The 27,591-nt window shown below is 42.1% G+C and overlaps 2 protein-coding genes across 2 annotated transcripts in view; both read left to right on the top strand.

Moving 5' to 3' along the window:
* Nucleotides 1–1,276: 1,276 nt before the first annotated feature.
* Nucleotides 1,277–15,734, top strand: CFAP206 (cilia and flagella associated protein 206). The gene is made up of 13 exons (XM_067467534.1): nucleotides 1,277–1,469; nucleotides 3,235–3,348; nucleotides 4,525–4,608; nucleotides 5,757–5,847; nucleotides 6,259–6,447; nucleotides 7,185–7,343; nucleotides 7,935–8,143; nucleotides 8,654–8,773; nucleotides 11,115–11,313; nucleotides 12,085–12,225; nucleotides 13,431–13,624; nucleotides 14,526–14,666; nucleotides 15,145–15,734. Exons 2-13 carry the CDS (start codon nucleotides 3,241–3,243, stop codon nucleotides 15,373–15,375), a joined length of 1,866 nt encoding a protein of 621 aa, XP_067323635.1. The 5' UTR covers nucleotides 1,277–1,469; nucleotides 3,235–3,240; the 3' UTR covers nucleotides 15,376–15,734.
* A 2,157-nt stretch (nucleotides 15,735–17,891) lies between these two features.
* SLC35A1 (solute carrier family 35 member A1) overlaps nucleotides 17,892–27,591 on the top strand; it is a 23,868-nt gene continuing 14,168 nt past the window's right edge. The window contains exons 1-2 of the mRNA XM_060753009.2: nucleotides 17,892–18,021; nucleotides 23,676–23,853. Coding sequence (XP_060608992.2) covers nucleotides 18,006–18,021; nucleotides 23,676–23,853 — 194 coding nt within the window. The 5' untranslated portion in view covers nucleotides 17,892–18,005. The remainder of the gene's footprint in view (nucleotides 18,022–23,675; nucleotides 23,854–27,591) is intronic.

Raw genomic sequence — 27,591 nt, 5'->3', positions numbered from 1 at the left:
CAAATGCTAATGAAGGTGATCAGCTGAAACATTCACACCTAACTGCAGCAGGGAAGAGCTCCTTGCCCCACCCCAGCCATTCCACAGATATATAAACCCATTGTCCTAATTCCAACAGACCTCACTACCTCTGAGGATGCTTGCCATAGATGCAGGCGAAACGTCAGGAGAAATGCCTCTGGAACATGGCTCTATAGCCCGAAAAAACCCACAAGAACCTAGAACCCAGTTTCTTGAAATTACAGTTCAAAAACCAAAGATATAGTTCTCTTCAGAAGACTACTTTTAAAAATTAATAACAACGTTAATAATAATAACTTTGTATTGTCATAGCTGAAATCACTGGTTTGTTGTAGGTTTTTGGGCTATATGGTCATGTTCTAGGGGCATCCTCTCCTGACGTTTTGCCTGCGTCTATGGCAGGCATCTTCAGAGGTTGTGAGGTCTCACTTCTGTGGGAAGGTAACGGTGCTCCATGCAGTCATGTTGGCCACATGACCTTGGAAGTGTCTACGGACAATGCCAGCTCTTCGGCTTAGACCCTACAACTTCTGATGATGCCTGCCACAGATGCAGGTGAAATGTCAGGAGAGAATGCTTCTAGAGAACATGGCCATATAGCCCCCAAACCTACAACAACCCAGTGATTCCAGCCATGAAAGCCTTCGACAATACAAAGTTGTTATTAACGTTGTTATTAATTTTTAAAAGTAGTCTTCTGAAGACAGCTATATCTTTGGTTTTTGAACTGTAATTTCAAGAAACCAGGTTCTGATGCTTAAGATAACTGGCTCTCAGGGCCTTTCCACAAAGCCATATAATTGAGAACATAGCAGAAAATCCCACAATATCTGCTTTGAACTGGATTATCTGAGTCCACACTGCCATATATTCCAGTTCAAAGCAGAACAATGTGGGATTTTATTCAGCTGTGTGGAAGGGGCCTCAATGTTTTGAAATATGTTGGTGAGGAGAAAAGTCTGAAGTCCAAATCCCTACTCCTCCACCATGGAGTGTCTTTGGACAAGTCACACACTCTCAGCTTTGAACCAGTCAGTTCTCAGTGCTTTTGAAACCTGTCGAGGCACTTAAAGAGGGAGGCATGACATCCCAAGGAAGGCCAAGTTCAGGTGTATTATTGCTCTCCAACCCAAAAACCTGTATGGTTTGAGGTTGGGAGAGTGTGTGTGTGTGTGCCTTGGGCGTTTTTCAGGCGGGGGGGGGGCGCTTGGAGGAGCGGCCGCCGTCTCCATGGCAACGCGGCCTTCCCGCGGAGAGCGACCAGGCCTTGCTTGAGAAGCGGGAGGCCAAGGAAGAAAGGAAGAGCTGGGGACTGCGGCGCAGGACAGAGCCAGTCAAACCCCGCTCACGCCTCAGGAGAGGCCGGGGGAGTCGTCGTTTGACAAGCGCAAGAGTAGTGGGGCTTCACTCAACCACATCTCCAGGACTCCACCGCATTGACCCGCGGAGTAAGGCAGTTCTCAGTTACATCAGGACCATCGTGTCTTTGGGTGCATCTACACCAGGCCCGGGCACACAACGGCCCTCCCTCCAGGTGTTTTGGACTCCAACTCCCGCAATTCCTAACAGTCTCAGGCCCTTTCCTTTTCTCTTTCCCCCGTAGCCGCTGTCAGGAATTGCGGGAGTTGAAGTCCAAAACACCTGGAGGGAGGGCCGAAGTTTGCCCAGGCCTAGTCTAGAAACTGGAGTATATGGCAGTGTAGATCCAGCCTATAATTCCCCTTCAAGTACCATGGAGTCACCCTGTTTGTAATTATTAGAGAACATAACTTATATTAGAGAATATAACCTTTCAGAGAAGAACCAAAAAACCCTTTAGAGCAGAACCTCCTCTTTTAGTATACAACCAAAGACAATTATACTAGGCCAGTGGTTCTCAATCTTCCTAATGCCGCAATCCCTTAATACAGTTCCTCATGTTGTAGTGACCCCCCAACCATAAAACTATTTTTACTGCTATTTCATAACTGTAATTTTGCTTCTGTTATGAATCGTAATGTAAATATCTGATACACAGGTTGTATTTTCATTCACTGGACCAAATTTGGCACAAATACCAATATGCCCAAATTTGAATACTGGTGGGGTTTGCGGAGAGGAGATTGATTTTGTCATTTGGGAGTTGTAGTTGCTAGGATTTATAGTTAACCTGCAATCAAAGAGCATTCTGAAGTCCACTAACGATGGAATTGAACCTAACTTGGCACACAGAAGTCCCATGACCAACAGAAAATCCTGGAAGGGTTTGGTGGGCATTGACCTTGAGTTTTGGAGTTGTAGTTCACCTTTATCCAGAGAGCACGGTGGACTCAAACAATGATGGATCTGGACCAAACTTGGCATGAGTACTCAATATGCCCAAATGTGAACACTGGTGGAGTTTGGGGAAAATAGACCTTGACATTTGGATGTTGCAGTTGCTGGGATTTATAGTGCACCTACAATCAAAGAGCATTCTGAACCCCACCAACGATAGAATTGGGCCAAACTTCACATACGTATCCTGGGCCCCCTGGTGGCACAGCAGTTTAACCGCTGAGCTGCTGAATTTGCTGACCGAAAGGTTGGCGGTTTGAATCCAGAGAGCAGGGTGAGCTCTTGCTGTTAGGCCCAACTTCTGTGATTAGCTCAATAGGTACAGCTTCATCGTTACGACTGCGGAAACGAGCACCACCCCTCAGAGTCAGACACGACTAGATTTAATGTCAGGGAAACCTTTACCTTTAGCTTTAGGCCATATCATCCAAATCAATCTTTCTCAGTTTGTTGGACTACAACTCTCGACATACCCGAGTTGAAGAAAACTAATCACATTGATTTAACTGCACTTAAGGTTTCTGATGGGAATTTTCTTGAGCCAGAACTATGTAAAAGTCCTGGAGATTGAACCTGAAACCTTCTTCATGTCATGCAGATGATCTAACATTGAGCTGTAGTCCTTTCCATTAAATTGTCAGAGCACAACTATAGTCATGTTCACTGGATAAGATGGATTTCATACATCAGACAAAAGCTGTTTAGGCAACCTTCTGCATCAACCTTGCAAACAGCCATAAATTATCTCTCCCTCCTGACTAGGTTTTACGTTTCTTTTTTGACAACTTAAAGGCTTATTTGGCTTTAAATGACTATGGAACCACAGTACTGTTGGTGAAAGCTAATGTGAAGAAAATTCAGATGTGTTTTTACAAATGTCCATCCTCCTTTTAATAGTGCAGAATGGCTCACGCTCAAGCAGAGAACGTCATCAAGAATATCATCCGTGAAATAGGACAAGAATGTGCCATGAAGGGACAAATCGTATCCGAAACTCTGGTGGCATTCATAGTAAGAGCAGTCCAGACACTACCTGTTGATATTGTGTAAATGCACGAGCTCTAGTATTTTGCTGCTCATGTTGGGAAGGGCATGCCTTTTTCATGTTTCCCCTGTTCATGTGGTGCTAATGTGGACAGTATTTTGGGGGTCTGGAGATAACAGTCACGGCTTTCCAAACAATCTGGGATTTTAAAAGAATCCAGAATTTAAGAGATCATCAAACTATACTGTTAAAGTGTTGTCATTCCAGTTTAACTGTTATTGCTGCCTCCTGGAGAATTCTGCGGTTTGTAGTTTAATGAGGCTCAGGAGCAGATTATTTAAAGGGCCTTCCCTAAACCACAAACCCCAGGATTCCATAGGAGACAAGCATAGCAGTTAAACTGGAATTACAGCGCTTTATAGTATTTTGTGATAATTTCCTGAGAGCAGGATAAAGCATAATACTGGATTTCTCCTGCATAGTACATCATAGTAGCCCCACTTTTCATAGTTTTGTTTTACAGTTTATTTTTGTATCAATGGAATTATATTTAATTACCCTTAAAAACTGAAGTCCTCACTACCTATGGGCACCTCCCATAGTATCGACCAGGATCTGTTATTCCCAGTTTGTACAGTTTCAACTTTTATTAAATTATCATGGTGTACTGCAAAGGGCTGGATTTATTTGCTCTACATGATGTGTTTGACCTCTAAGAAATGAGTACTTTGTGTGCTCTTGAATGTTCAGGTCTCCACCTTTGTTTTTACTCGTTTTCTTGTGCAGGTTAATTTATCTTTGAGTTTGCCTTTTATGAAATGGGAGCTGCAACAGAGAACTGTAGATTCAGTAGAATAGTCTTGTGATTTGAAGATGCCACCTCTGTTTTCTAATTTAGTTATTTCACAGATTAATTTGCCTTAGCCCCATCTTAGTATTTTGTAACTGGTATCCATTATGGTAATTGTTCCCATTCCTTGGCACCCATTTATAAGAGCACTATCATCATGCTCAAAATTCAAAGTAGGCCCAAGAGCATCCATGGGTTGAGTATGCCTGTATTTACAGTTTGTACTTAGGCCTTTTCCCTGTTAGTTTGAATTCAGAAGTAGTATGTTATTGTGCAGTTATGTGTAATACTGAAATGTACTTAATTGCAAATTATACAGATGAGTCTGGAAACATCTTTTTTCAATGTATAGGTGAAAGCTGTTGTGTTGGATCCAAAGAATGGATTTAACGTGGACAGGACCCTTACAAAAGCTGATGTCCAGAAACTTATTAAGGTAATCCCTTCTTTTGGAACATGTTATAAAAGATTGTTTGATAATATTCATCCAATGATCTGACAACAGATTAAAGCATTAAGTGAGTGGCAGCTTTTCATTGCTTAACAGAGCAATTGAAATGTTCTATTTTTGAGCATTCAACTCAAGGGGGGAAACAGGAAGAAGCTGTATTAAACTATACAGGAGAGTCTTGATGGAGGCTTGTGAAATCGATTTTGGGTGTCAGACTGAAGGTATCCCACAAGTTATAGGAAAATAAAGGAACAAGCTAGTATATGTTAAGACCAAGATGTATTAATAGATTACCATACTTTATATTCTCATTTCCTCAAACCAATTAGACCCCTGAAATGTAGACACGTGTCAAAATTCCTGTCTTAAAAAAGGACAGAAACCTAGGCATGGAAGATGGTGGGGGTGCTGAAGGGGCCAAAACATGGGGGTTGTTTAGCTTTTAAAAACATATTAATTAAACTATTTTGAATACAGTGTAACAATTTGAAGCCTGCAGTACCACTTTCAGTCAGTAGCAGGCAGACTTCGCTAATGAATGTACGCGTTTGTATCCATCTCCTTCCAACTGGTTGTTCTCTCCTCGCTGCTGTGGGGAACAAAATTGGCTGACCTCAAACTTGTGGGACTTTTGAGAGCAGCAGTGGCATTATTCAGAAAGGAAAGGCACCATTTGTAACTGTTATGTAACTTTTTTCAACATTTGTGTAACTTTGCATCATATTGTATATCAAATTCAAGTCTATTCCGATGCATGGGTACTTCGGGTTATTCGTTCCTAATCTCATATTTCAGACCTCTTAATTGTATGGTTTATTCTGCCATGCTGAATTTGTATTTGTTAAACTACATTATAGCAACATGTTTTTGGACACATTATAACAACTCAGTATATCATTTTTATAATAGGGCTCTTCAGATGCTTTTTTTGAGTCTTGAGAAACTGCAAGTCGCTTCTGGTGTGAGTGATGCTTGACTGGTGTTCTAAATAAAACAGAATTTGTTGAGACAAAGGATTCTCTCCTGTGTGCAAACTCTTAGGTTAATAGAGTTGCAGTGTGTACCAGAATAATGTTATTTTGGATAAATGACTTGAAATAATGACTTCAGGTTTTTTTGTTTTATTGTTTCAGCTTTCCATTGACAGACTTCTTGACACGAGAAATCCATCCCTAGACACTATCAAGATGCAAGTCTATTTTGATATGAACTATACAAACAGAGGTAATCTCTTTTGTGGCTCTGCCGAGTATGACTGTGCTGCGTGGCAGTACAATTATGTCCAAGGCTGTAAAACTACTAATTCCTCAGTGCAATTTATATACTTTTACCCAGGTGTGAGCCTTACTGTGTTTATTGAGAGACTCCATTACGATTGCAGTCCTAATCTCTCAAAATGAGAAGACCACGGAGAATCTAAATGCATAAGAGGCAGATCTTTCTAATTTAGTATTCTACAAGGTTGTTGTTGTATGTTTGAGCAATTGCCTTGCATCAGAACAACTGGGTTACTGTGAGATTTTCGGGCTGTATGACCATGTTCCAGTAGATGTATAACTGCAGAATATGTAGGCCAGATTTAAACATCGGCTAGTGACACAAATTGCTTTGATATGGTTCTTTGTTTCTTTTTAGTTGAATTAATTAATGAACAGCATCGTGTTCTGGAGTCCAGGCTTGCTCCCGTAAGCAGAGAAATTACAGATAACCGTGCTCGTACTCGAGAAGAGCTGGAAAGTGTTTATCGCAAGATTGTCAGCTATGTGCTGCTGCGCTCTGGCCTTGGATCCCCTACAGACATCAGGGTCATTAGAGAAGCAACAGGTTAATAAAACTTATGACGTTTATTAACACCCACCCTAATATTGCAGAGGCTGATGAGCAGCTGGTGGCTTTAAAATCTGTTTTTAAATTAAAACCTTTTCTATTCTCTCTTTTTGCCTCACGCAGAGGTGTTCAAGGAAGCTGACAAGAGGTCTAAAAACAGTGCAAAGTACATTTTGAAATCACAAACAAACTCAAAACACTACTATACAAATGTTGCTGCAGATTGCAAAATAAGTCTGAGAACAGATCATAAGAGCTCTCCCTAATTTTGCATTTCAAAGAGTCCTGATGTAAGCAGCTATCCAACATATTACCTACACATCAAATATCTTCCTTAAATCTATTAGAGTTATGCCAAGAGCAAAGCAATAGTTCCAACAGCACTTGACAGCTGCCTAGATTGTGGAGTCGAAGCATTTACCAGTCAGTTTTTTCTCTGCTCTCAGTGTGGCCTTTCAAACTTGTTGCCAACAAGGATGTTGAATTATTTTGGTTCTAAGTAGATTCTACAGCTAAATTAGTACTTTCTACATAATGTTGGTAATCCACTCTCTACTTATATTGATGCAGACAAACAGAAAAATTTCTGTGAAGGTGGAGAAAAACTTGAAAGTTTGATCTCTTCCCAGGAGAACTTCCAAAATTTAACTTTTGGGTAACTTAATTATTAAAACAATTATTAACTTAATGTATTATCTTTTTTGTATGACAATGACATACTTATTATTTTCCAGCTGCCCTGCAGAGCGTGTTTCCTCAAACTGAGCTTGCTGCTTTCCTCTCTCTCAGTAAAAAGGAGAAAGAGCGGCAGTTGAAGGAACTTACCATGATTGTCACAGGAATTCGATTATTCAACAAGGACTGTGGAAAAGGAGGAGAAGGCATTGATGACTGTAGGTATATAGGAAGCTAATATTAGATATTAATGGTGTTTCTACATTACACATTTAAGTCATTTTCAGATACCATATGTTAAGAATATTCAGGTCTGATCAAAAAAATTGAGTCCAGAAAAGCAAACAGCTTAACAGTCTTCGTGAAATGTTTTATTATCTATAAACTAGACGATTGGACATGAAGTTGACTGACTAAAACAGGTCTTTTAATTGGTAAATAGGCCAAAACCAGGGTCCAACAATATCTTAGAGCATGCTTAAAGGCTTTTTGTACATGCAGAGAAGCTGTGTGATTTTTTACCCTTCTATGTGCAGTTCTTTGTGCCATCCTCAATTCTTCTTCAAAAGGTCTCCTGACCTTCAGGAGGCACTATTCAAAGCATGTAAATGGACTGAGAAGAAATAGATCTTTCCAAAGTCTTGGCATGTAGGATAGGGGTTTGCCTGCAGTCTTCTGAAGCCCAGACTTAATAATTTAGGAGAATATGTGGGAAGTGTATTTGTCCAGTTACTAAAATAGACCCTGAACTTTTAAATAACAACCAGTGTATCATATCTGTATGTTTCAAATCAACTCTGTGTCTCCAGTGCCAGGTATCCTTGAGGAGGCTGTCCCCGCCGCCAGCCATCATATAGACCTAGAGTTACATGCTTCTCAGGGGTTGGCTTATCGCTATACAGCCTTGATTGAAATGATGCACCACAGTCAACATGCTGAGATGGAACTAAGGATGACGATGTTAAAAGAAGTACTGTACAATGTGAGGCAACATGAGGCTTTTCTCTGTGTTATTCTGGTAAGAATCTGTTCTGCATTTCATAGATTGCCTTAAATTATTTATATTGACTAAGAAAAGCCTAACTAGTTAGCAGTGGGGGTCAAGGGTTTAATTAAAACAAATGGGATGCTTAGAAGATAAAACAAGGTAAAACAACTATCAAAACTTAGACAACTCTACTACTCACAGCATCATCACAACTGGAAGTCATATCTTTTTTTTTTGTGCCTTTGCCTGAAGATCATTGAATCAACAGTTCACAAAATCAACCTAGTTCACCTTACTTTAGATATTCAATCTTCTGCATATTTATTTGTGATGAAATCCCACTAAATGCAGAGAGATTTTATTCTAGATTAACCATGCAGAATAAGTAAGCTTTATAACTAATGTTGTGGTACTAAAAGGTTGGAATGGTATTACTATTAGTAAAGCAATCCAAAGAGTGAGGTCTTTATAAGAGAGTCAACCCATGATGAGTTTTGTTCTGCTGATGAAACTGTTATCTTATATATCTTGTGTTTCCAGTCTGATGTGATAACATGTGCACAAGAAGTTGATATGATGCACAAGCAATTTGAAGCCCAGATGGAAGAGCTCAAAACCATTGTTCGGGCAAAGACAGCTGTACCTACATCACTTGTTTATGTGAGTTTCTGAATTTCAAGTATGCTTTTAATTCAGTCACAAAACTTAAATTAGAGGTGGGGATTGTGTAACGGTCGAGAGGTTGTTCAATTGTATCTCCCAGCATTCCTCACCACTACACACAGCTTCTGGGAGTTGCAGTCCAACACCATCAATGGAGGCACGCTCTGGGGACCTAAATCCATTTGTTAGTCCTCACTGAAGTAGACTCACTGGATTATTGGAAATTGAGCAAATCAAAATTTCTGTACGTTCCATCAATACTTTTGTTACTGCATATATCTGGATTTAGGGCAGTATGTTAATTTATTAAAGGTAAGTAAGGGCTTGTTTAGTTTTCTGCAGCTGGCTTTTCACAGAAATTCTTCAAAGATTACAGCACAGACCTCTTCTCTGTTGTTCAGGAGAGAAAATTGGATCCTTGCCTTTTCATTTAGTTCAAGGGAATTTTGGACTTATCTTTCTAAAATTGTGATTCTTCTGAAACTTTTGAAACACAGAACAAGTTTAAGCATGTTACTGTGTGCCTTATTTAAAGCTGAAATGGAGAGCATGTAGCCCTCTGGTACCATTGGGTACAGTCCTAGCCAGTGTACCAGATGGTGAGAGGATACAATCTGTAGTCCAATGGCAGCTGGAAGATGATCCATTCTCCTTCCTCGATTTAAAGGAACACCAGATTACCATACTTCTTCATCTCCCCCCTGCCCTGCTCAAAACTGTATGGTCAAAAATGGACTTTTGACTTTTCCTTTTAGAGCATACGTTGCTGAGATGACCACCTCTGATTCACAGTGCAGGTACACTACGGAATTAGTGCAGTTTGACCGCACTTTAACTGCCATGGCTCAATGCTAGGGAATCGTGGCAACAGCAGAGAAGTCTAAAGACCCAGTGGTTCCCCAATCTTTGAGCCTCCAGGTGTTTTGGACTTCAACTCCCAGAAATCCCAGCCATCTTACCAGCTGTTACAATTTGTGGGAGTTGGAGTCCAAAAAACCTGGAGGCCCAAAGGTTGGGAACCACTGTTATAAACCTACAACTTCTATTATTTCCTAGCATTGAGCCATGGCAGTTAAAGTAGGGTCAAACTACATTAATTCTACAGTATACACCTGCAGTCTCCTGCAGACTAAATGCAGGAGTGGAAGCACATGATCTGGATTTGCAATGCAATACTGAGGAACAGAGTTAATTATACATGCTCTCCCCACCTCCCTGCAAGTCTGTTTCCTAAATCTGATTCCTCCCAAGGAGCTGCTGATTATGAGGCAGAGCAAAATAAGGAAACATCTATAGGGTACTATTTTACATATAGGTGGACTAAGGAGCTTTGTGAGAGGGAAAACATGCCGAAACAGAAATGATTTGGGGGCAGTAATAATCTTGCCTGATGGAAAAGCTCTGTTTAGCCCTTTTAAAAAGTTCAAACATGGATCTCCTGTCATTTATTCTGGTTTGAACCTGAGACTTTACACTTGAAAGAACTCTTTTAGTGGTTCAGTATGTAATTTAGAGTTCATATAAAACGTTATTGTTATGTATAGTGTACCTTCAAAGGAGTTCCAACTTATGGTGACCCTACCAAGGTTAGCCCTGGTTAGTACTAGGACAGGAGACTAACTAATACCAGTGTATTAGTTCCTTGTTCAACAAAACCCTGTGAAAAATACGTGGGGTCATCATAAGATGAGGGGCAACCTGAAGTCGCATACATCACAAGGTTTTCTTGGCAAGATTTTTCAGAGGAGATTGTCTTTGCTCTTGCCTGAGGCTGACACAGTCACCCAGTGGATTTCGGTAACTGGCTGCAGGTACTCTAACCCTGGTCTCCAGAGTCATAGTCCAACGCTCAAACTACTATACCATGCTAGCTTAACTTTATAGCATTACTGTTCTCTCTGCCCTCTGTCTGAAGGAATGTATCGCACTATGGTAGAAAATACAATACAATCTCTGACTTCAAAGTGTATGCATTAAAAACGAGACTATAAATATTGTAGTTAGAATACTTTGAGAGTATCATCCCAGTTACACAAATTATAGATCAGGCCTGCTTTTTCTTTAACAGTATTACTAATATTTTATTGCAATATTCTTCTCATTTGACTGATGAATAAATTATAGGCACTTAGAATAGAGAAAGAAAGGTATTTAATATTTATTTAAATTATTTAACAAATTTTAAATTAAAATTTTAAATTAATTAAATATTATAAATCATCTGTTATATTCCGTTATATTCTGTGTTGGTTTATTTTACCCAGTTTACATATAAAATAGTAGATACAAATTTTGATATAATTAAAACCAACTTTACTATTTATCTTTGTTTTTATAGCCTATTTTTATTACACTTTCTAACCTTTGGACTAGTTTTCAAGATGAGATACTGGTGCTCAGTTTCCTCAACAACTTGACTGTCAATCTTCAGCAGTTTTTGGGAATCCATATGGTGATCTTTCCAGAAGATGTCATGGAATCCCTTCTTGAAGGCATTACCGTGAAAACGGATAAGGAAAGGTTAATGGAAAGTGCTGGTACATATATATTAATGAATTTTGACCTACTGAGTATTAATGATATGCCATGAAGTTTGTAATCTACTTTAGCTGTATTCAAGCTAAAGGTCCTATGAATGTTTATAGCTGGGATGGGCAATGGGCGTGGGACTAGCCTTCTGAAACTGGGACTATCGGAAACCACCAAAAATCCCCCTGCCACAAAATGAAAAAAATGCCCTGGAAGTGACTGGAAGTTCAATTCTGATTTTAAATATTTGTTTATATAAACAGCTCAGAAGAATCCTGAATAATTAAATTGCCACTCCTGAGACTTTCCTGGAGAAGCAGTTCAGCCTTTCTTGACAGAAAAATGGGCATTTCTGAGACAATGGTGAAGAAGTGGGGTTGCATAGCATCCTCTGGCGGACATGTGTGTTTGTCCCTGGTTTATCTTTCTCATTTTCAGCGTCACAATGCATTGTTACTTTTTAGTATCAGTTTTTTAAAAATGTTTGCAATACTGGAAGAGCTTTGTGGCTCGACCTGGAAGCTACTTCAGAGAGCAAAAGTTTATCTGCACTTCCTGTCCCTTGTGGAGGAAATTTGCTGTCAAATTCTTTCAGTTTCCAAGTCTTTAAGAGAATGTGTGCCATGACTTCCTTAACATATTAAACTTGCTCTAGAAATTATATATATAGGAGTATGTTTTGATTACCTCAGTGTCACTGTGAATAATACCTTCTAGCAAATCTGTATTTTTACAAGAAATAGTAGTAAGTCACTTTCCCTTTGGCTATTATATTCCAGAAGCCAAAGTAAATCCTGCTGACTTTACTAAAGAAGAATGGATCTTTCCAGAAACGACAGTTAACTTTAACCAGCTGGTGATTCAGTTTCATGGCTTTTGTGCTTACACTTTTGCTGTGAAAGATGGTCTCCTCCTCCCAGGTATCTCAAAGGATAGATTGAAAAGATTCTTGCTTTAAGAATATTATTCATCTTCCATTGCACTGTTCTTCCCGTTTTCATCTGTCTTATGACAAATTTATGCAATTTTTTTGTGGGGAATAAGAGGGATTTGAAACAGTGATAAGAGACAAAAGAGAGAGATTAGGAAAAGTGCAATATCTTTGTTGGAAAGTAGAACCAGAGCAAACATTTTAGGAAGGAAGACATTGAGTGAATGATGATTTCAGAACAATCAACTCCAAGAAGAAAAGACAAGAAAAATAGGAAAGATTTTCTCAATGCATTTTGAAGATGTGCTTGCTTCATCATTGGGGAAATTATACCTCAGCCATTGGGGAAAAAAAGTGATTTTGATGTATAGTTTTGTTCTTCAGTAAATCGATTTGCTCCATTGAGTGGTGTTTCCCTTTGAATAGAGAAGAAGGGTTTGGAGGCAGAGCAAAAGACACAATAACAGTGTTTTGGTACAGGGCTGGTGAGGAAAACCAAGAACAGGAATAGCTGATGAAATGTTCACATCTCACAGCTATTACTTCCCTGTTAGATCTGACATCCTCCTTGGTTCTTTATTTTTTCTGATATTAATAGATTTGACAGTGAGCCACCATTGCAAATCTGCAGCTATGATTTACTGCTAATTTAGTAAAAACAATTTTGCCATGAATGTGTTGCATATTGCTTAAAGTCCCTCCCCCGGGGTGTGAAAAGTGATATATCAGAGAAGAAAATAAATTACCAGAACTTTTCCATACTTTAGTTCATAATCATTTTTGAGGAGTGGGGTGTCACTGGAAAAACTGCAGAACCATGCCATTTGCATATAGTTTCCTCTGATGTCCAGTTTCCATTTCTGTGGGGAGAGAAAAGTGTTGCAGAACCTCCACTGAACATGAAGAATGCCCCATGCAGCTATTATATAGAATTGATTCATATTGATTTGTTTTAAAATAATTTTTCAGCATTAAACATTATGGAGACTTGCGTATGGAGTACCTGTTTTACTTGATTATTTTATCAAAATCAACATGGGATGGCTGGGAAATAATTGAAAGTAGCCTTTCTAAGAGAGTTGACTGCCTTGCATATTCTTAATTTCAGTGGAGGAACTATAATATTCATCACGAATGCCATGAGGAAACACTTCATGCCTAAAAAGAATATTATGTTTACCTTCTCTTTGTTAGGAAATCCATCTATTGGAGTCCTGAAATACAAGGAGAAATTGTATGCTTTTAGTTCCAAGGAAGCTGCATATAAATTTGCCGAGAATCCTGAGAAATATATTAAGATGACTGCAGAAAAAGCAAAGGAGTCTGCAGAGCTGATTCAGCTACTTGAGCTTCATCAGCAGTTTGAGTCCCTTGCTCCATATTCTCAGGTATTTGCCATATTTATCCTGCATTGATTCAGGGCCCTCCAAGAAATCCAATTTTTACAGCAGTGTACTAAGCACTGAAGAAGCCCTTCTGAAAATATGTTGTTATGTGCTCTTTCGCCAGCAAACTTTCCTTCAGTTTTTATTTAATGCTTAATGAGAACAAATAATAATAATAATAATAATAATAATAATAATAATAATAATAATAATTTATTACTAGACCGCCCTGTCTCCTTGAGTTTCAGGGCAGTTTATATACATAAAAAACCCCAAACATTTAATGCCATAATTAAAATCACACAACATCAAAAAATGAACAATAAACATTAATAAACTTATTACCAAGAAAGAATTAATGTTAAAATAATAAGCAATACAAATACTTAAATAAAACATAATTACACTAAAAAACAAATTGCACAAAAACATGAACCCTGGACAATTAAATGACTAAAATGTTTAAAGTGCCTAACCCAGTTGTGATTTAAAATCGACCGTATCAACCTTAAAGTGCTGATTAAATTGTGCTAGTCATCCTCCTCTCCGTATGCTGAAGTACATAAGTATGTTTTCAAAAGTTTTTAAAGAACAGGATGGGAGTCATTTTTATTTCTTTAGGAAAGGACTTCCAGAGACAGGGTACAATCATGGAGAAGGCCCCCTCTCTTGTTCCCATGCTTGTAATGGGGTGGGACTGAGAGCAGGGCCTCCTCCGCTGACCACAGTGCATGAGATGACCTATATAGGGAGGTGCGGTTAGACAAATAGCCAGGACCTGAACTAAGCAAATGTACACCAAAAACATATTCTTTCAAATCAAAGCAGAATTTTTATCTATTTTTCCAAAATGGTTATAATAGAAATCTAAAAGAAAGACTGTTTTCTTTTGCCATTGCTCCAGATCAGAGCTAAAGAGAAAAGCTTGCTGCCAATCACAAAATCTGACGTCAGTACTCAGACTGATACCCATATTTTGCCACCAAATATTGTGAAAGACTATGAGTGGAATGAATGGGAACTGAGGAGAAAAGCCATCAAACTGGTTTGTGTCATTAGTAACTGAGAACTTCATACTAATAATTTCTAGTCATTATCTTTGGACTTCTTCTTAATTGCATACAGTTACTCTGACAGTATTGAGTCTTCTCTACCTTTCCATTTTGCTTTCACTGGAAAAAACATAGAACTTGACTAGGAAACCTTAATCAGTGTTATAAAATCACTGCTCTGAATGATTTATGAAGTTTTATCAGTTGACAATAATAAGCCTAACTTGTGTCAACTATATAGAACACAGGTATCCAGTATCGAAGGATCTTCCTAGCTCTTCACAACAGGAAGAGGAAGATATAACACTTTAAAGAGCCATTGCAACCCCATTAATGCACTTCTGACGTAGAACTGTTGTTGCATTTCACCAGAATGAAATGGTTTTGTGTACTTCTTGTGTAAAGAGCTTGTACAATTTTTAATTGAATATTTTTGACTGCAGCTGTAATTGCTCTTACATCTACTTTCAGGCTAACCTCCGTCGAAAGCTAACTCATTCCATGCAGACCAACCTCAGTCACATGAGAAGAGATAACAGCAGCCAGGTCTATCCTTTGAAGGATTCAGGCACACAAACCAAACGAGAAAACTCTAGTAATGTACCCAGACCACAAATTTTCCTGGCTGGTCTTCGAGGAAGAACGCCCCCAACTACTCGTATGGTCAAAGTGAACTTAACAAGAGCCGTGGATGAAACCTAAGAGTTGTCATTCTTTCAATAATCACTTAAGGAAAGGAAATGAACTGTGTGCTATTCTTTAGCTGCTGATTTAAAGTTAGCATTTAATTAGCAAAGTCTGAGGAAAAGCTTTAAAGATGTAATTGATTGATAAGCTGCTACAGCTTAGGTCATGATTCACATATGTCCTCTTACAGCATTTTTACTGGAGTTTGTATGGAATAAACAGCACAAGCTGACTTCCCACAGTTAATGCTGCTCTCCTTTAGTCAACCACACTTGCTTTGTTTAACAAGTGAGGTTTCCCATTCTTCCAGGCCATCTCAACATGACATATTGATCTGATTTTCCTTTAATAAAACCACTATTTATTTCTCTCTCGTCCTGCATTCATTCCAATACCTATTTATATTACCCTTTCCATAGTGTTTGCTCATTACACTGGTAGTTTTTTTTTAGTTTGGCATTACACAAGGGGCGAATTTATCAGGGTTGACTGACCTAGGTAACAAACCCAAGAAATTAGGCTCAAAACTATAGGCTCTTGCATAAGCATGGGCAAACTTTGGCCCTCCAAGTATTTTGGACTTCAACTCTCACAATTCCTAACGGCTGGAAATTTGCCCATGCCTGTTCTAGAATATGGTTGTTTCATCTGATTTAGCACTCCTGACAGATGGCTGTCCAGCCTCTGGGTTGTTGTGGGTTTTTTGGGCTATATGGGCATGTTCTAGAAGCATTCTCTTCTGACGTTTTGCCTGCATCTATGGCAAGCATCCTCGGAGGTTGTGAGGTCCAGCCTCTGCTTAAAAACCTCCAGAAAAGAGAATCTACCACACTCTAAGGCAGCATATTCCACTGCCAAACAGCTCTTACCATCAGGAAGTTCTTCCTGGCGTTTAGGTGGAATCTTTTTTCCTGTAGCTCGGCAGAGGTTGAATTGCAGTTCCCTCCACCCTTCACTCCTGAGTTTGCTAGCTGGGGCTTCTGGAAGTTATCGGGTGGCATCTTTTTTTTGGGGGGGGGGGGGGTTACAAAAGTATAACCAAGAGTCAGGCACTCAAAACTGTTTTGTATTAATGTTTTTTTTTCATCAATACAAAAAATTTCATCAATACAAAAAAAATTCTACAGACAGAAAAATCTCACTCTTCATTTACTGGAAAGCAGCTTCTGAAATTGATGGGTCTGTTTCCTGTCAAATCAGGAAGAAGCTGACTGGCAATCCCACCCAACTTCATATGAGGAATCTGGCATTAAGGGAAATCTGGCATTAAGGGCAACATTCTTCTGCTTCTGCCAGTTGTACCAGAGATTGCTTTTGGGGTGAAGTGGGACTGGCGGTCAACAAGAGACCAAATGACAGTGGCTGCTACCCAGTACATCAAATTTAGGGGGAATCAGGATGGGATCAACTTCATAACAGTGTAACGATGTTCTTCACAAATATGTAAACCCCTGACAGCATTTGGGTCCACATCTGAATTGACAACCAATTCTTAAACCTGATATAGGGCTTCAGCATGCCTTAATGATCTATCCAAGATAAGAACGTACATCTGCCTCTGATGGCTTTGAAAGACAAATTAAGTGGACTGATTTACTGAAACAAAATAGAAATAACACGAGGCTGGGGGGGGGGTGCATTTTAAAATGTATTTTATTGTATTTTAGCGGTATTTTGACCTCACACACACAGTGCAATTTATTTGGGGGTTTTCCGTGTATTCACTTTATTTTTAAATGATCGGTGTGTGTGTTTGTTAGCTGCCTTGAGGGAGAAGTAAATAATAAATGATGCAAATTTACTGCCAGTAAAGGAGCCCCTGGTGGCTCAATGGGTTAAACCCTTGTGCCAGCAGGACTGAAGATCGAAAGTTGGAGGTTCGAATCCAGGGAGAGCACGGATGAGCTCCCTCTGTCAGCTCCAGCTTCCCATGTGGGGACATGAGAAGCCTGCCACAAGGGTGGTAAAACATCCAGGCATACCCTGGGTAATGCCCTTGCAGATGGCCAATTCTTGCATCTGACATGGAAAAAACTGCCAGTAAAATGTAGAAGGGAAATTTCTATATGAAAATACATTTCAATGTCTAGATCGTGCATGGGCAAACTTTGGCCCACCAGGTGTTTTGGACTCCAACTCCCACCATTTCCAACAGCCTTCCGGAGGGCCAAAGTTTGCCCATGCCTGGTCTAGATGATTCAACACAAGACCTTTTCCTTTAGCATGCTTAAAGTGGTGTTTTGTTATTGAGAATGTTGAAAAAACTACATTTCCTCTTGATTTTCCCAGACACAAAACTGAACTGATACTCAAATGCTTTACAAGGCAGAAAAAAGTAAACAATAGTAACAGACATTGATAGCTGTATAAAGGCTACTTCATGTCTTATTATGTGTTGAACATAAGTCTTGATTTCACTGAGCGTTAAGGTCCCCGGAGTCCCACTTCACAATGAGGTCTCTATATGCTTCTTCCGCATACATAGGGCTACTTCCGGCGGAAACAATGGAGGCGTGCCGGTCTCTATGGTTGAACTCCGCGCGCGGAGCCCGCTCTAGCCGCGCCCCGTCGCTCTCCATGGGGCGCTGGGAGGACTGCCGGGGCGGGCTTCAGCGCTCGCCGGCTGGTCCCTTCTCCTGGCGACCATGGCGCCTCCGAAAGGTAAGCGCGAGACACCCTGTAGCCATTGAGGGCTCAACCTTCTTAGCCCCCCTCCCTTGCGAGAATGGAACGTTCCAGCTCATTGAGGGCAATGCTGGACGCAACCATATTACTCGGTGCAAGGGGTGGTAGTTGACAAAAGGAGATCTTGAGCCCCCCCTCTTACGAGTATGGAACGTTCCATCTCATTGAGGGCAATACTGACGCAACCATGTTGCTCTGAGTAGGGGGGGAGTTGTTAAAAGGAGATCTCTGTGATGCGATAAGTTCAAGTGCTGCTGATTGCAACTCCCATCAGATGGTGGTGGAGGAGGAGGAGGAGGATTGTAGTCTGATGCAGTGGTTCCCAACCTTGGGTCTTCCAGATGTTTGAGACTTCAATTCCCAGAAGCCTCAGGGTGCATCTACACTGCAGGATTAATGCAGTTTGACACCACTTCAACTGCAGTGGCACAATTCTATGAGATCCTGGGAAGTGCAGTTTGGAGAGACACCAGCCCTCTCTGGCAGAGAAGACTGAAGACCTTGTGAAACTACAACTACAAACCCCCATGGTTCCATAAAGTGGTGTCAAACTGCATTTAGTCTACAGTGTAGACCAGGGCTGGGCAAACTCAGCTTAAGCGGCTGAGGGGGAAAAAGAAAGGGCCTGAGGCTGTTAGGAATGGTGGGAGTTGGAGTCCAAAACACCCAAAAGGCCCAAGATTGCCCAGCCCTGATGTAGATGGACCCTGAGAACAACTGCATCTTATTTCACATTCAGTATACTAATATTAGTTTTCTCAAATATAGCTTTCAATGATTATAGTGCTGTCTATCCATAACACAGCTTAAGATAATTTGAGAAAGAATGCAGTGTTTCCTGCCATTCCTTTACTACCGTGCTAAATTACAGTAAAATGGGAAGGGGGGTGGTGGTGCTAGGGGGGAATTGCATAACTTTTAGCCTGATAAGTATATGTCGTTTTACTGGTGTTTTGCCCTTTATGTTGGTGTTGTGTGCCTTCACATCATTTTCCAACTTACAGCAACATAATATGAATTATCCTCTGGCTTCATTGTAAGATATTTTCACAAAGGGCTTCCCTTTGAGACTGAGAGTGTGTGATCTGCCCACAGTGATCCAGTGGATTTCAGTGGCTGAGCAGGGATCATTTGTAATTGTTTATAGGTCAAATGATGTTTAGGTGTCAATTATCTATATACTACAGGTATGGGCAAATCCAGGCTCGGGGACTGGATGGGGTGCCTTGGACTCTTTTCTCAGGCCATCCTCTCTTTCACCATCTCATCCTTCCTTCCTTCTCTCTTTCCTTACCATTTCCCTCCCTTCCCTCCATCCCTCTCTTTTTTCCCTCTCCTTCCTTCCCCTCCACGCTTTCATCCTTCCTTCCATCCCTCCCTCTTTCCCTCTCTCCCTTTCTCCTTCCTTCCCTTTTGACTTTTCTTCCTTCCCTCTTTCCTCCCTCCTTCCTTCCTCCCTATTTCTCCCTCCCTCCATTCTCTTCCACCCTTTAGTCCTCCCTCCCTTCTCTCTTTCCTTCCTCCTTCTTTTCCTTCCATCTTTCTCTTTCTTTCTCCCTTCTTTCTCTTCTTCCTTCCTTCCTCCTTCCTTGTCCTTCATTCCCCTTTTCCTCCCTCCTTCCCTCCCTCTTTCTCTCTCCATTTCCTTCCACCTCTTCATCCTTCCATCCTTCCCTCTTTCTTCTCTTTCGTCCTTCCATCCTTCCTTCCATTCCCTTACACCCTTTCATCCTTCCTCCCCTCTTTCCTTCCTCCTTCCTTTGCTTCCTTCCATCCTTCGCTTTCTCCCTTCCTGCTTTCTTTTTCCTTCCTTTTTCCCTTCCTTCCTTCCATCCTTCCCTTCAACCCTTTCATCCTTCCTTCCTTCCTTCCCTCTTTCTCCCTCCCTCGATTCTCTTCCACCCTTTTGTCCTTCCTTCCTTCTCTCTTTCCTTCCTCCTTCCTTTGCTTCCTTCCATCCTTCACTTTCTCCCTTCCTTCTCTTTTTCCTTCCTTCCTTCCTTCCTTCCTTCCTTCCTTCTGTCTTTCCTCCCTTCCTGTCCTTTTGTCTTTTCTTCCCTCTTTTCTCCCTCCTTCTTTCTCCCTTCCTCCATTCCCTTCCATCCTTTTGTCTTTTTTCCTTCTCTCTTTTCTTCCTCCTTCCTTCCCTTCCTTCCATCCATCTCTTTCTTCCTACCTTCTTTTTCCTTTCTTCTTCCCTTCTTCCCTTCCTTCTGTCCTTCCCTTCCCTTTCATCCTTTTTCTCTCCCTCTTTCTCCCTACCTCCATTCCCTTCCACCCTTTCATCCTTCCTTCTCTCTTTCCTTCCTTTCCTTCCTTCCATCTTTCCCTTCCTCCTTTTCATCCTTACTTCCCTCATTCCTCCCTCCCTCTCTTCCTTTCCTCTTCCTTTCTCCCTTTCTTCCTTCCCTTTTGTCGTTCTTTCCTTTCCTCTCTCCCCCCTCCCTCCTTCCCTCCCTCACTCTTTCTCCCTCCATTCCCTTCCACCCTTTTGTCCTTCCTTCCTTTTCTCTTTCCTTTCTCCTTTTCCTTCCTTCCATCCTTCTCTTTCTTCCTTCTTTGCTTCTCTTTTTCCTTCCTCCCTCTCTTCCTTCCTTCCATCCTTCCCTTTCCTCCTTCCTTCCTTCCTTTCATCCATCAGCGGGCAGCCAGTTCTCTTAACAGAGAGTGCCAGCATGCAGCCCTCAAGTTAGAAAGTTTGCCCATGCCTTATATACAGGCAGTATTTGACTGAGAATACATTTTAAAAATGCATCTGTTCCGACTTACATACAAATTCAGCTTAAGAACAAACCTACAGAACCTGTCTTGTTCATAACTTGGGGACGACCTGTATATAAAAAAAGTCACAGTATGCATGTATGCATGTCTGTTGGTTGGTTTGTACTATCAAGCCCCTACACAGCTTGATGGATCTGGGCCAAACATGGTACGTATAATCTTCATTGTCCAACCTAAAATAATTGTGGGGCTTGAACTATAAAAAACCTACCCAAGGCCGAGGGAAAGGAACGGAACAAAGTGGATTGGCTGTGGCTAGGTGAAGTGGTAAATAAAGGAAGCGAAGCAGATTGGGCGGTGTATGATGGAACGGATGAAAGAAGGAAAGCAAGAAAAAACAAGAAAAAGAAGGAAGAGAGAAGGAAAGAATGGAGCAAAGAAAATGGAAAGAAGAAATAAAGGAAGGGAGAAGAAGGTGAGGGAGGGAGAGAGGGGTGAAAGAAAAAAGAAGAAGGAAGAAAGAGAAAAGGGAAAAGGTATGTGGGGAAGGAAAGAAAGAAGATAAAGAAGGGAAGAGAAAAGGAAGGGATAGAGGGGAAGAAAAAGGAGGGAAAGGCAAAGAAAGGAAAGGAAGAAAAAAAGAAGGGAAGAGGAAGGAAGAAAAAGAGGGAAGGTATATAAAGGTGACGTATCAAAACTATTTGGGAACATCCAAGGACCTAGGTATCATTTCCAGATCTATCTGTTGCCGTCATTTAGTCCCATCATGTTGACATGAATTAGATTTTATCTTGAAAAGAGGGGCCTCCGTTTGTATAATTTATACAGCGCAGTGTATAAACTGTACCTTGAAGGAATGTTTACACAGCCCAAGATATTACCTCCCTCAAAGATATGAGTAATAGGCCTTGGCAGGCCCTAGGCAAACATAATTTATGTACACCATGATGGCTAGAGATTTCTTCATTATTATTTCCTGGTTCCTGTTTTTATTAAAACCTGGAGAGAAAAACCAGTGAGGGACAAAACTCCTTAATAATCTTTTGAAATGATAGGGGAAATCATATAGTCTTGGATGGTATCCTAAGGATAGTCGGAGAAGCTTATTGACTTGGAGTTGTCATACTGCACAGTGATAACAACTGGATTTCACTTTTCACTGACATCCTGGGATTTGTAGTTTGGGATGAACAACTAGAGTTCATTCTTGGAGAACATAGATGCCCTTCCCAAAACTGGTATCCGTAGGGTCCCATAAGATGGAGCAGTGGCACTTGAAGTGAATCCATAGTGCAGTGGTTCTCAACCTGTGGTTCCCCAGATGTTTTTGGCCTTCAACTTCCAAATATCCCAACAGCTGGTAAACTGGTAGGCCAAAACACCACTGCACTATGGGTTCACTTCAAGTGCCACTGCTCCATCTTATGGGACCCTGCGGATACCAGTTTTGGGAAGGGCATCTATGTTGGGGTATTTGGAAGTTGAAGGCCAAAACATCTTCGGGAACCACAGGTTGAGAACCACTGTCATAGAGCTTTTATGGTGTACATTCAGCCCTCCGTATCCATGGATTCTGTATCCACAGATTCAAACATCCACAGCTTTAAAATATTCTAAAATATTGCCATTTTACTAAGCCACTGTATATAATGGGACATGGATTTGGGTATCAGTGGAACCCAACCTAAGCAGATGGATTAAATGTCCCAAAAAGCCAAGAGACTTTGAGGGAAGTTGAAGGCTACTAAGCAAAGATGGTGGAGCTACTTAGCCCTATTCCAGTTGCCCATATTGTGGCTATTCAAGTTTTAACAAGGATCATTGAAGATTTATTTGTTTACTGTCTTTTTACCCTGTTCTAGCTCAACCCCGTATAGGACTCAGAGCAGTTTCCAAATTGGCAATAACTCCATGCCACGTTAACATAAGGCAAACAAAATAATATACACATTGTGTGTTAAATCATGAAAATCATAAAACACTAACATATAAATAAACAGCATGTTAAAAGGGTACACATAGACTAAAAATCATAATCCAGAAGCCGCTCCAATCACTTCGTAGCTATATATATACCTGTGAAACTCTCCAAACATTTGTTTCCAGTTTTATTGAGTCTGAGTTGATGTTTTATATGAGTATGTGTTTTATTTTATTGTATTTTATATTGTGCTTCATTTTAATGTTTGTTTTTAGGCACTTTGTGCCATTTGAAAGCCGCCCTCAGTCCTTTCGGGGAGATGGCGGTAAGATATAAGAATAAAGTTATTATTCTATAGCCAGGTTTTAACTTGTTTTTTAAAGTCTGGGAGGGCAGGACTGATCTAATTTCACTGGGAAGGGAGTTCCACAGCTGAGGAGCCACCTCTGAGAGGGCCCTGTCCTTCACCCCGTCAGCCGCACCTGTGAAGAAAGTGGACCGAGAGCAGGGGTCCCCCAGAAAATCTTAGTGCCCGGGATGGTTCATAGGGGGAAATGCGTTTGGACAGGTAAGTTGGGCCAGAACCATTTAGGGCTTTATAGGGTAAAGCCAGCACTTTGAATTGTGTTCGGTAGCAAATCGGCAGCCAGTGGAGCTGATGCAGCAGGGAGTTGTATGTTCCCTATATGCTGCTCTGGGGACCAGTCTGGCTGCTGCTTATTGGACTATTTAAAGCTTCTGAACAGTCTTCAAAGGAAGCCCCATGTAGAGTGTGTTGCAGTAGTCTATTCGGGATGTAACAAGGGTGTGGACAACCGTGGCCAAGTCTGGCTTCTCAAGGTACGGGCGTAGCTGGATTTGCAGACGCTTTGCAACCCCAAACCCTACTATTTTAATTTTAGACTGTTTTTCAAGTTCCATATGGCCAAAGGTTGCTGTCAAGTGCCTCTCTTATCTTACAGAGCAATACTTTTGTGGTTTTTTTCAGAAAATGTCAGTTTGCTTTTTAAGTTGTACTGCCTCACGGTGATGACCTTGGTGGCAGCAACATACACAGTGGCTTTGCGGTACACAAGAACGACAGAAACAGTGTTGTACTTTTCAACGACAGCTGTGTGTATAGCAGAAGTTATCAAGCTATTCCTAAGCCTGGGCATTTTAGCAAAGTAAGTATGAGACTCAATTGGAATGATAGATTTGTTCAATTGAATTCTGCTTTTTCCCCTTTGTTTCCTGTGCTTCTTGCTGTTCACATGTGCAGTGTTGGTTATAATTGAAGGTGGTGCTGTTGAACGCCAGATCTGTCAATGGAAAAACAACTTTCATCCAAGACTTAATCCTGGATGAGCGGGCAGATCTGGCGTGCATCACGGAGACCTGGTTGGACGAAGCGGGAGGCGTGAATTTGACCCAGCTTTGCCCACCAGGTTTTTCCGTCCAGCACCAGCCGAGATCCGGAGGGCGGGGAGGCGGGGTCGCAGTTGTCTATAGAGATTCCATCCCTCTGACCAGGGGCCCCATCCCGCAGTCAACAAATTTTGAATGTGTCCACTTGAGGTTGGGTGACCGGGACAGAATAGGGATTCTGTTAGTGTACCGCCCACCTCGCTGCACTACAGTCTCCTTACCTGAGCTAGCGGGGGTGGTCTCAGGCCTGGCATTGGAATCCCAGCGGCTCCTTGTGCTGGGGGACTTCAATGTCCATGCCGAGGCGGCCCTTTCAGGAGCGGCTCAGGACTTCATGTCTGCCATGGCAACCATGGGGCTGTCCCAGCAAGTATCTGGCCCCACTCATAGTGCAGGACATACATTGGACTTGGTTTTCTGCCAGGGATGGGAGGAAGGTGGTGGGGTCGAGGAGCTGACCATCTCTCCGTTGCCATGGACCGACCACTTCCTGGTCAGATTTAGGCTCACTGCGCCCCCTAACCTCTGCAGAGGTGGAGGACCCATTAAGTTGGTCCGCCCCAGGAGGCTTATGGATCCGGATGGATTCCTGATGGCTCTTGGGAAGTTTCCCGCCGCCTCGGTAGGTGATCCTGTCGAGGCCCTGGTCACTCTCTGGAATGGGGAGATGACTAGGGCAATTGACACGATCGCTCCGGAACGTCCCCTCTCAAGTAGCCGAGCTAAACCAGCTCCCTGGTTCACCGAGGAGCTGGCAGTGATGAAGCGAAGGAAGAGGGAACTAGAGAGTGTGTGGCGTTCAGATCCGAGTGAGCCAAATCGAACACGGTTTGTGTCCTTTTTAAGGGCATATGCCGCGGCAATAAAAGCCGCAAAGAAGGCCTTCTTTGCGGCCACTATTGCGTCTGCAAAGAACCGTCCGGCTGAGCTGTTCCGAATTGTCAGAGGCCTTTTAAATCCCACCACTCAAGGTGGGAACCCTGACGATTCGACTTCTCGCTGTGAAGCTTTTGCTCAGTTCTTTACAGACAAAGTCGCTTTGATCCGTTCTGGTCTGGATACCATGTTAATGGCAGTCTCTGAGGATGTAACACGAGCACCTGCTTGTCCAGTTTTGATGGATTCATTTCAATTGGTGAAACCCGAGGATGTGGACAAGATACTTGGAGGAATGAGGCCAACCACATGCATCCTGGACCCCTGCCCATCCTGGCTTCTAAAGGAGGCCAGAAGGGGATTGGCTGAGTGGGTTAAGGTGGTGGTTAATGCTTCCCTTCGGGAAGGCAAGTTTCCAGCGAGCTTAAAACAAGCTATAATAAAACCGCTGTTGAAGAAACCATCACTGGACCCCACTAAATTCGACAACTATCGGCCAGTTTCCAATCTCCCCTTCTTGGGCAAAGTCTTGGAACGTGTGGTGGCCTCACAACTCCAGGTATTCTTGGTAGACACGGATTATCTAGACCCGGCACAGTCTGGCTTTAGGCCGGGACATGGTACCGAGACAGCCTTGGTCGCCTTAGTGGATGATCTGCGCCGGGAGCTCGACAGGGGGAGTGTGTCCCTGTTGGTGCTGCTCGACCTCTCAGCGGCCTTTGATACCGTCGACCACGGTATCCTTCTGGGACGCCTCGCAGGGATGGGTCTTGGAGGTACTGTTTTGCAGTGGCTCCGATCATTCCTGGAGGGTCGATCTCAGAAGGTGTTGTTGGGGGACACCTGTTCAACCCCACAACCATTGTCTTGTGGGGTTCCTCAGGGCTCAATATTGTCTCCCATGTTGTTTAACATCTACATGAAGCCGCTGGGGGAGATCATCCGGAGTTTCGGGGTACGGTGTCATCTGTACGCGGATGATGTCCAACTCTGTCACTCCTTTCCACCTGCTACTAAGGAGGCTGTCCAGGTCCTGAACCGGTGCCTGGCCGCTGTGACGGTCTGGATGGGGGCGAACAAATTGAAATTGAATCCAGACAAGACAGAGGTACTCCTGGTCAGTCGCAAGGCCAAACAGGGCATAGGGTTACAGCCTGTGTTGGATGGGGCCACACTCCCCCTGAAGATGCAGGTTCGCAGCTTGGGTGTGATCCTGGACTCATCGCTGAGCCTGGAACCCCAGGTTTCGGCGGTGACCAGGGGAGCATTTGCACAGCTAAAGCTTGTGCGCCAGCTGCGCCCATACCTTGGGAAGTCTGACTTGGCCACGGTAGTCCACGCTCTGGTTACATCCCGTTTAGACTACTGCAACGCTCTCTACGTGGGGTTGCCTTTGAAGACAGCTCGGAAGCTCCAACTAGTCCAACGCTCGGCAGCCATGATTTTAACAGGAGCGGAGCGCAGGGAGCATACAACCCCCCTGTTGCGCCAACTCCACTGGCTACCGATCTGCTACCGGGCTGAATTCAAAGTGCTGGCGTTGGCCTTTAAAGCCCTAAACGGTTCCGGCCCAAGCTACCTATCTGACTGCATCTCTGCCTATGAACCCACCAGGAGTTTGAGATCTTCCGGGGAGACCCTGCTCTCGATCCCGCCTGCTTCTCAAGCTCGGCTGGCGGGGACGAGAGATAGGGCCTTCTCGGTGGTGGCCCCCCGGCTTTGGAACACCCTCCCCATAGAGGTACGATCAGCCCCTTCGCTGATGGTGTTTCGGAAAAGATTGAAGACATGGATGTTTAAACAAGCATTCGGTTAATCCGTTGTAACGAATTGTGATGACTAAGGATTGGTTATACACGGACGATGAATTTTGGATTACGATTCCAGTTATGAGATGCATAGGATTGTTATTGGTGGCCCAATAATTTGTACTGTATATGTGTTTTATGCTTTTAACTGAATATTGTTTTTTAAATGTTGTAAACCGCAATGAGTCGCCGATTTAGGCTGAGATATTAGCGGTATACAAGTGCATTAATAAATAAATAATAAATAAATAATTGTGTATGTGTGCAGTTCTTTATTCTGAGATTAGTTTCAGAGCAAGTGACAACATGCCAGTTTTCTTTTCCTGCTCTGTGTGTCTCATTTTCGTGACTGAGTAAATAGGCATCGTCCCCAGACACCCTTTTCACTGTTTTGGACGAAGTTCAAGATGTCCTTATGGATTAAGGCCAGGATCTTGACTTGGACGTTATTTGGATTGGAGTAGGCGTCGATTCTTCAGAGTCATTCAAGAGGAACTTTTATTCTCGCTAAATAGACGTTTAAAGATTAGAGGCAAATATTGGCAATCTTCCGAACGCAGATGTGCCAGATAAGATAATTTATCCAGAAATTTGAGTATATTTGATCTGCTGATTGCAAAAATGGCGTCAATTTTCTCCTATCAGCTCTAGTTTTTGAGATACAGCAGGTGCTATCAACCAGTCCTCGTTTGCTGACCCATAGAAAAGCCTGATAACCATATCTAAGAAACTAGAGGTCATGCAGTCTATCCAATGCAATTTTCTGAATCAGAGCTCAAACAACCTCAGGAACAGGCCTGAGACACAAAGAAT

Source organism: Anolis sagrei, chromosome 1, assembly GCF_037176765.1.
Source record: "Anolis sagrei isolate rAnoSag1 chromosome 1, rAnoSag1.mat, whole genome shotgun sequence".
In the NCBI taxonomy this organism is placed as follows: domain Eukaryota; kingdom Metazoa; phylum Chordata; class Lepidosauria; order Squamata; family Dactyloidae; genus Anolis; species Anolis sagrei.
This window is presented reverse-complemented; position numbering and strand designations above follow the sequence as displayed.

Coding starts and splice junctions, on each gene's coding strand:
- CFAP206 (XM_067467534.1), top strand. CDS start 3,241: ATGGCTCACGCTCAAGCAGAGAACGTCATCAAGAATATCATCCGTGAA. Junction 6,448..7,184: donor GGTCATTAGAGAAGCAACAG/GTTAATAAAACT, acceptor ATTATTTTCCAG/CTGCCCTGCAGAGCGTGTTT. Junction 12,226..13,430: donor AGATGGTCTCCTCCTCCCAG/GTATCTCAAAGG, acceptor TCTCTTTGTTAG/GAAATCCATCTATTGGAGTC.